This window comes from Xiphias gladius, chromosome 4, assembly GCF_016859285.1.
Source record: "Xiphias gladius isolate SHS-SW01 ecotype Sanya breed wild chromosome 4, ASM1685928v1, whole genome shotgun sequence".
Lineage (NCBI taxonomy): Eukaryota > Metazoa > Chordata > Actinopteri > Istiophoriformes > Xiphiidae > Xiphias > Xiphias gladius.
This window is the reverse complement of record NC_053403.1, coordinates 3,314,195-3,323,947: the sequence shown is the minus strand read 5'-3', so window position 1 is coordinate 3,323,947 and position 9,753 is coordinate 3,314,195. Positions and strand designations below refer to the sequence as shown.

Below are 9,753 nucleotides of genomic sequence, written 5' to 3'. Positions count from 1 at the left end.
AGAGAGGAGAGAGAGAGAGAGGAGAGAGAGGAGAGGAGAGGAGAGAGAGAGAAGAGAAGAGGAGAGAGAGGAGAGAGGAGAAAAGAGACAGAGAGAAAGCAGGAGGGAAGAGGAGAGAGGAGGGGAGAGAGAGAGGGGTGAAAGACAGAGCCTGCACTGAGCGACGGTCTCACCTGCGGCCTGAGGGCTGAAGGTAAACAGCTGCAGCCTCCCGCTGTCCTTGTCCTTCACTTCACACTTGAACCACTCCGGATACGTCGGCTGCTGCCTTCGACGCGAGGAAGGAAGCGTCACCGTAACCGAGCACGCCGACCGCGATGTCTTCACGTCTCGCTCGTCCACGTCCCCCCCCCGATGCAGCCACTTCACGGTGTGTCTACAGTGTTCAGGTGTCAGCAAAGAGCAGCTTAAGGTCGCCTCACCCGCGACCCTATGTTCAGTCACTGGCGAAGACGGAGGCATCGCGAGAGAAAGACAACGAGGGGGGGGACGTGAACTTCACCGCCACTATGCGGTTCCAGCCCGGCGGTCTGGAGTGTAAATCTGACGGTGTACATACTCACTGTTGACGAAGATCAGATGGACGTGAGTGTCTCGAAGGTGTCCCGACGCGTCGAACCGTCTGCAGGTGTAAACACCGACGTCCCCGGCCGTGACCCCCTTTAAAACCAGAGAGCAGTTCGCCGCAAAGCTCAGCCTGCCCGATGCCGCTCTCGCGTCCCCGCCCCTCTGCCCGTGCGTGACCAGGTCCGCCGTCACCGTGTCTCCGCGGCCGGTGAAGAGCCAGTCAGTGCCCGCACATCCGCCCTCAGCCGCCTGCGCCTGTCCGCAAGGCAGCGCCACGTCGTCGCCGTCTCGCACGACGCAGCGGGAGGGGCACTGTCCGGCCGCCGCTTCTGTGGAGACGAGGGGGGGGAGTTAGTCTCTCGTCCTTTCTTTGCAGATTTCACGAAGCTCTGCGTGCTAAAAATAAAAAAACAAAACAACAAAAACAAGGGGCAGACTTGATGGTCTTAAATAAAAGTCGCGACCAGCACACATTATATTTTAGTACGGTTATATTTTGTAATGCTCGTGTTATTTATTGTATGCGATGCGCGTGTTCTTACCTGTAAAGTGAAGCACCAGGATCAGAATGAAGGACATTTCCATTCCTCTGTCCCTTTTTTTTTTTTCTTCCCCCCTTTCTCGGCTCTGACCTGGTGCGTTGGCAAGAAATGAAGAATCTGCTTCTTGCAGTTAGTGAAGTATCACTTCCTCAATTTGACTATCCACTTTTTCTCTCTCTTTTGTAAATTGGTAAATTTACATAGGTGGAGCCTCTCAGCCCTTCACCGACCTGAATCTGTGAATTCGCACAGCCAAAGAGTTTTTACCTTTAGTTAACTCTCTCATCCACAGTGATCTGCGTTGAGTCACCCAGTGGGTTTATAATCCATCAGCAATAATAACAATGATAATGATTATCTCTGATGGACTGATTGATCTAAGACCCGATAAGCAGTCTTAGAAGAAAAACCAGGGCAGACTTTTTTGGACAGGTGGGTTAGTCGGGAGCACGACGAACACCGACACCAACAAGTGCGACGTCAGGTTTGTTCATAGTCGCAGGTGTTCACTTCCGCTGAATGAACCGGGGCCAGATAAGAGCTGATGTTGGCCTGAGCTTTGCTGGTCGCACGCCGTTTCCCCGCAAGGCAGACGTCTACACGCCGTACACGGGTGTTTTCAACCGAGATGAGTGAGTGGATTAGAAGCCGTCCTTGAAATAGTTTGGGGGCATTCTGGTGGCCTCATAAAACCTTCGGACTCATTCAGAAAGATTTTTTTTTTAAAAAGGCAACGCGTGGACGTTTGAGTCTCACCACCAGTTTAATCAAAACATACTTCTGTCAGAATAGGTACGGTTGTGCTTTCAGAGGAGCTGCGAATGCATGGTTCTCAAATGCCCCTCTCTAATCGATTTTAGCTGATGTGGTGGCAGATAAAGTAAGCTATGAAGTGCCAGTTAACATTCATGAAGCATCTACTAATCACATAAGCTCCCCTGATCATTTTTTACCGGACAGGAATTCGTGACACACCCTGCATCGACTCATGATCAGGATTTGATCGTTGGAAGCAATTCACTGATTGTGCATCAGTTCGGCACATGATCTGTACCCTTGTCATAAACCGTTACCGACACCAGCTATGCAGCCTACAACACAAGGAGCTGGCAGCCTGAAACTGTCACAGTTACTGATGCAGTCAACAGGAAGGAGGGACCTAAAACGCAGACATGCAGGCCGCTGGGACCAGTTCAAGGACTTTAATGGTGAATCTGATGATGACAACAGAGGCTTACAGGCAGGCGGGCAAAAGGCACAGTGGCAACAGTGGGTTTCCACAGCATGAACAGCACAGGGGAAGACACACCGAACCACGCTACAATCTGGCGCCGGGCAGGTGGGAGAGGCAGCTATAAGTACCGGCCGGATAATTGGGAAACTGGGAGCAGGTGTGCGCAGGGGTGAGGAAGGTCAGGTGGCCCGGGACAGGAGGGACGGTCCGATGGCATCTGGTGGACGGCTGAGGAACGACAGCTGATAAAAGTTACATATAAATGCGGGGCTGTGAGACTGTGGCTGACAGGGACAGGGGGGGCAGACAGATCAAAATGAACAGGACCGGGGCAGCAATCATGACCAAAAACAAAATGTGAATCTAGTGCACAGAACTATGGTAGAAACCTTTTGTTGTTTTATATGCATTTAGAGATTCAACAGAAGAGTCCCGGGGATCGACCCTTGAGGAACTCCGCATCATTTCTGTACGCCTGGATACGTAGTCTCCAGCCGAAACAAAGCATTTTCTTTCTTGCAAAAGGGATTTAAATTTACATCGGGGGCAGAAAGTCAATTTAGAAGATAAAATTAATAAAATTGCACGTACAGTTTTATAAAGTCAGTCCAGAAATTTGGTGGACAAATAAAGAAAAGTTTTAAATTAAAAAGCTTTTTAACATTCACAATTGTAATCATTATAAGCCATTATCAGTTATACTAATAAGAAAGACAGTTACTGATGCAATTAAAACTCCAAGCTCATTTAAGTTAATTCAATAATATGCAACAGCAAACATACAATATGCTAAAAACATTCCCCAATGAAAGTCACTTGAAAAATGTACTTAAAAAATTATAATAATGATGCAAACCTGAAAAGCAATTACTAACAATAGAAACTGAATAGAAATTTTGGAAATGCTTTTCACGTCTGTAGTTAAGAAAACAAAAAAAAAACAGCAAAAAACCCCACAAAATGATCTTATGATTCTTTTTTTTGTTTAAGGGTGTTAACTGCTGAAGTCTGGAGTCTGCGCCTGTGAAAAACAACACAACACACTTCAGATTCAGAGACAAAATGGAACATATGCTGCTGCTGCCGCTACATATTCGAAACAATATAGTCGGGAGTGTTTTTTTATCTACGAACGCAAACGTTTCATTATACAGCTGTAAAACTCACAGCATTGTCATCCATCTGTTTTTTGTTGCCTGAAAAGACAAAAAAAAAAGACAAAAAAAAAAGAAACAGTCGAGCGTAGCTTCCACTGCGTAAATCCAGGTTCTTGAAAACTCCTTGTTCATAAAGAGTTCCATCGAGAAACTTCTCATCCATATGTTGACTGTCACAACACCTGTTAAACCCACAGCCACAATGATATACCTCAACCAACCTGGAAATTAAAAACATTGAAAACATTTTGTCATTTTCTGTTCTGTGGGACGTGGGAGTCATATGGATGAAGAGAGGCGATGCAAGTCCACGCTGGACACTGGACACTGGAGCAGCGGGGGGGAAGAACTGAGGGGGTGGTGGTGTGGTTTTGGTGAGATTGTGGGTCACAGCAGCAGCCGAGCTCTGGAGGTTTTACCCACAAACGATGACCCGGTGAGCATCGTCGACGTGCGGGGCTCCCAGGAGCAGAGGATCAGTACTTTATTAAGACACGGACGCACTCATTTGAGTCGCGTTGAAAACTTCTTTCATTCCTGGAAACCATCACTGAGACACCAGCAGTGTACCGTTCTAGATAACGATAACAGCTGTTGTGCTTACTTTGTTTGTATCCGAGCTCACTCACTGCCACTAACTTCTCGGGTTTTGCAACCTCAGACCAGTATCCCCAGGGATTAGGTTTATATCGGACAAGTCTTCACCCTGCATGTCGGTTGTCCGATGTTTGTATCCAGTTACAGTCCTGCAGCTGAAGCTCGCCTTTTTATTGACTTTCCCTAAACTTAATCCACAGTTGCCGTACTCGGATGTTGTAAAGTGCAAGAAAACTGAAAAAGCCTGTGCACTAAGAGACAGTAGTCATCAAACAGGGAGCACATGGCTACGAAAGGGTGACCAAGGGCAGCGTCAGGCTTGGGAAACCTCTCCAGGGGGAAGGGACATCAGAGTACGGGATTTATGTACGCAGTGAGAAAACTAAAGGAGTTAGAGCAGTGTGAAAGGTCAAATCTAAAAGTTATAAGAGCTACATTTTGGTCAGAGGAGGCTGTGGTGTTTTCTTTCTGCACGGAGAGTGATATTGTGGGGGTAAGAGCAATTCCTGCCAGATCTGAAACTAAAACATTCACATGCAGAGTACTGATTGTCACTGTTTTATTCTTTCAGTCGCTTTTCATTTCCAACACTTAAACATTGACCCTTCTTTCTCTTTCTCTTTCTCTCTCTCCACAATAAATCCACAACCCTTTTGGATTTTTTTTACAGGTTCCACTTACTCAGCTGAGTCTCAAGAGTGACGTCACGTATTCGGCTCAAATGCGGGACGTCGCGTCACCCCTCTGCGGAGTTTACTTCTGACGCTTTCATACTTCAGCAATCAAAGCAAACCCGGCAGAGACAAACATGTTCGGTGTAATGTTCCTAAAACTACACGTTAAATAGAAAAAAATGCATTAAAAAAAGGCATCAACTTAAATATGCCTTTCATCTTTCCTTTCATGTATCACGGAAAATCAGCACTGCACACTGTAAATAACTTATTATCAGGATAAAATATAAAATTCTCTGCACGGTAAAATTCCTCACAGGGATATAGTCTTATGAAGTAAAAGGTAACTGGCTGGGACGCCGGAAAGGGTTTTTTCATCAAAAGCTTTAATTGATCGTTTATCAAATGTCAAATAAATGTAAAGATATGAGCTGTAGCTATGCTGCGGTGTCTTATATGTTCGATTTGTTGACGGCGGCGTAGAGGTCGCTGGGATCAGCCGAGGCTCCAGCAGAGGATGAGGGAGCTTTCACGCTGCTGTAGGTCACTGCGTCATCACCGCTCCAGATCTATAGGATGTGAAAGGGGACAGAGCACAACACCTAAATTACACAGCGGGACATGACGTGGCACGCAGTAGCTGATCGACGTGAGACAGCGCAAGAAAGAGGAAGCAATGCAAAGCCGCAGCCAGCACCACGTTAATGCAGCGTAACGCTTAACAGTGAGATACATCGAGACGAAATGAAACACAAAATAACCCAATGCAGTGCACGACAACTCATTAACGAAAAAGTCCCAGCACAACTTCTTGTATCAAAACACAAAGCGGCACAGCGACTGACATTTTTTTCATCCCCGGAAACATTGTTTGCATATTTACTAGTTCCTCTGTCGTAACAGACAGCTTACCTGGGCTTCCCTGTCGGTCTCCCTGGCGTAGCTGATGGAGGCGTAGGAAACGCCATCGTCAGGAACAGCCTACACGGTGAAGACAACCAGTTGTGAAATGTAACTAAGTGCATTTACTCAAGTACTGTGCTTAACTACACCTTTGAGGTCCTTGCATTTCCATTTCCTTTCACTTTATAATTCTACTGAATGTTGTACTTTTTACTCCACTGCATCTTTCACACAGCCGTAGATGTAAAATCTGCTCTAATATGAACATTTTCATAAATCTATAGATAAATCTCTAATTTCAAGTCACAGGCACTCACATCTAAAGCATTTTCAAAACATTTAAATCATAAACAGCTTGAAATATTCAGATTATTATTTTGCTGCACAAAAAAACAAGATATTTCTATGATTCAGTTAAAGGCCGAGATGTTATATAAGTTTGGAGGTTTTTGTAGGATAAACTAGCCAACACTTTAAAACCACCCCATCTAACCATGATAAAAATACTGCCCACACGTTTTCTGTCCTGCTGTAGTCGCATTATTTTCTCTCTTCATCTTCACGTGAAAATGGAAATTAGACTTGAGCCACTGTGTGTCTCATACAGCTACAGGTTAGTGTGAGATCACAACGTGTCCTGACTTGGCTCTGGACCAGAATGAGCCACCCCAGGGTTTAATCTCAGTCCCTGGACAAACACAGTCTAGTTACAGTTTTCTGCTTAAAAGCAATGGAAACCTAAAACAAGTTAATATCAGGGCCACAGAAAGTTCTACCACTAATACTGGTTCATACTGAAAAGTCATAATTGTACAAACATTTGATTATTCAGCCTTAATACTCACAGTTTTGTCATCCATCCGTGTTTTGTTCCCTAAAAAGACAAAAGAGAATCGAATTTAGGTTCAAGATCCCTGCCTACAAAAACCGCAAGTTCACGTTTCGTCTGTGAATGTTCTCACCTTCATTTCTCTTCCATCTGATGAGTGCCACAAAGATTAGTAAGAGTGCTACTAAACCGACAGCCACAATGATGATCTTCGCCCAGTCGGGAAAATCTGACAACATTAAAAACAACTTGACTGCACAGCTCAGTTCGACTCAAAACCCTGCGGCTAAAAGTAGCAAAGATTGACTCGCTTTCATGACCTTCCAGATACTGCATTAAGCGGTGCTGAATGTTATTCAGTTTTTTCTATCCAAAGCGTTTGAATTGACCGACTGATCGTCGCTCAGTGTCAATGCAGTCGTCCGGTTTGCGGACAGCAGTGGATCCTGTGGATGGAGAAGTCAGCGACAAAAAAGAGCTCAGAGTTCAGACTTTAGACTAGAAGAGAGAGAGAGGGACATGAGAGTTACCTTCGACTACTGTAGATGCTGTTGTGTTTGTGCCTGATGGAAATTCAGGCGTCGTTGTTGGTTTAGTTGCTGCGGATGAGTCCGTGCCTGGAAAAATTTAACACCAATGAAAAATGACAACTGTCGTGTTTACCATCTGCACACGACTACGTGGTGAAAGCGATGAACGCTTCAGGATGAAGTGATTTTGAACAACTGGTCAGATCATCACCTGGTTTCTCAGGGCTGAAGGGGAACAGCTGCTCTTCTCCAGTGTTTTCATCGGTGACTTTACACTTCAATGACTCATAGTTGTTTGATGAGTAAATAAAATGAGAAGTCTTAAAGCTCACAGTGGCCCAGCAGCCAGACCTTGATGTCCTCAACTCTTTGTGATCTTTATCCACATCTTGACCCTGATACAGCCACTTCACTGTGTGTCCACACCGTCCACGTGTTGACACGGAGCAGTTTAACGTCACCATAGAATCGTTCTTATGTTCAGTCACTGGTGACCATGAAGATGTTGAGAAAGAAAGAAACAAGATTAAAATTAATATGGTCACTAGAATCGTAATTATCATAGTGTTTCAGTATTTTTGTTCTAACAAGACAGTTTCACTCACTGGTAATAACAGACAGATAAACCAATGCATCTTCATATCGTTGTTGTAGTTGGTCGAACTGTCTGCAGATGTAGCGACCAACATCCTGAACCGTGACCTTCTTTATCACCAGAGAACAATTCTCTGTAACACTCAGTCTGTCTGATTTAGATTTGGCTTCGTCGCGAATCTTTCCATATTCAAACAGTATTATGGACATTTGTGATTCATCGAAGAGCCAGGCAGTACCGTTACATTTAACCTGATCATCTCTCACACTTTGACAAGGCAACGTGACCTCACCTCCACCTCTGACAGTCATGTGGGAACTTTGTCCATTTACTGCTGTTGAGAAAACAAAAGAGAGAAAGATGAAAAATAAAACAAAACCTGGATACAGCTTTTATGCTCATACTTAACTTTAGATTTTAGGTACAGACATTTGTCCAGCATAAGTGTGTCTCATCTGTGGTTTCCAAGAGTCCAACGAAGTCACCATGTTAAAACATACAGCAAACTTGGCTGTCTCGAATGAACGTTACCTCATAAACCAACAATAGTCAAAGAGATTTCTGATATTTCCTCTTTCCAGTGAATGTGTTTGATGGACCCTCACCTGTAAATGGAAGCGCCATCAGAAAGAAAGACATTTTAATCCATTTGAATTCAACCATCCTGCTTCCTGCTGCCTCTCGTCCTCTCTCTAAAAGTCTCTGTGCTGGTGCTTCATAAAGAGGACTGTATCTACTTCCTGTGATTAGTAAAGTGTCTCCTCGTCATAGTGACTTCACTCTCTCAGCATATCAGCTTCTTCCTCAATTTTTTATACGTACGTAAAGAGAAAAAAAAAAAAAAAAACCCAGTTAGCACTGTGGCACTTTAGAGGAGAGCTGATGCTCTAACCTGCAGTGACTAAAGTGCGCAACGGTTGTCAGCTATTAGAAGCAACCGAGAGTTAAATACGCAGGTGGTTAGTTCTCCTTGGAGTTGTGTCTGCGGTCACTCGCCAAACTTCCTTTCCAACGCCAGACCTCCAAGTGTAGCGATGAAACGAGAGGTGAATCTCTCAAATCCTGTGCACAGGACAAGCGTATGAATTTTAATATATATATATAATGAGTACTTTGCTCCGTGAACCAGTACAAGCACAAATGTCGTGCTTACCTGTTGTGGAGCTGAGACATATGAACGTTTGATGACACTGATTATGAAGAAAAGTCTCCAATTGTCAGTCAGTGTCACAGTCTTGCGCTTTTCACCATTTCAAACTGAATTTGAACCAATTCTTATTTCCTTTAGATGGTGTTTATTGTCAAACAGACAGATTCATGGGAAAGGACACATATAAAATGATATTTCACTGGTCTGAGATCTGTTGGTTCTGCCTCTTCTCTGAGAACTGATGGGGAAGTGTTTTGGTGAGAATGTGGTTAGAACAGCAGCAGAGCTCCGGAGGTTTTAGCAACAAATGTGTTCCCACACCACATGAACCTCAGGTGTGGTTTAACACTCTGATGACGATTCTAACTGAACTATTTTTTTATTTGCTGAGCATCAAGTGCCCACAGTCCAATTTTTCACATCTAAGAAAGCAGGTTAGTTTCACGTTGTTTCAAAGGAAACGGTTTATTACAAGGAGCTTTTCACGAAGATACACATTATTGCTCGGCGACGCGACTCCAACAGCGGACTGTGGATTGAGGCATTGAATTCTTGTGTAATCTCACATTATTTTGAGAACCCCATGGTTCCTCATTGGAGCTTTTTCTTAAGAAACGAGAGGGAAGAGTTTCGACAGCAGCAGAGACGTGGGGGGTTTTAGCCGCTGATGAAGACCAGATAAACAACACAACTACTAAAGGCTCATGGGAGCAGACGGTCAACATGGGACAAGCGTAAGATAAAGAGTCGTCCATTTGAGTTTTTTTCAAGAACTACATTTCTACATTCATTTTACAGGAGCCATGTACAATGTCAAATATCAGTGCTGTTATTTGATGTATTGTGCCAGATCTTAGAGCTAAATTTAATCTGGAAATTTCAAACCACGGCCTACGTTTCAGTTTTACGTTTTACTTTTGATTTAGGCCCTTTCAGCAGAGTCCAGGTTCCATTTTCAGATTGACGTTTCCCTTT

The 9,753-nt window shown here is 44.2% G+C and overlaps 1 protein-coding gene across 2 annotated transcripts; it reads right to left on the bottom strand.

Moving 5' to 3' along the window:
* Positions 1-2,123: 2,123 nt before the first annotated feature.
* Positions 2,124-9,663, bottom strand: LOC120788792. Of its 2 annotated transcripts, none has more exons than XM_040124915.1 (8): positions 8,234-9,663; positions 7,639-7,962; positions 7,245-7,520; positions 7,034-7,120; positions 6,637-6,732; positions 6,520-6,548; positions 5,684-5,752; positions 2,124-5,340 (listed from the first exon to the last, which is right to left on the bottom strand). In XM_040124915.1, exons 1-8 carry the CDS (start codon positions 8,289-8,291, stop codon positions 5,224-5,226), a joined length of 1,056 nt encoding a protein of 351 aa, XP_039980849.1. In that variant the 5' UTR covers positions 8,292-9,663; the 3' UTR covers positions 2,124-5,223. The 2 variants fall into 2 exon arrangements, with proteins under 2 accessions (XP_039980849.1, XP_039980850.1); XM_040124916.1 differs by having other exon boundaries at positions 7,639-7,959.
* Positions 9,664-9,753: the final 90 nt, after the last annotated feature.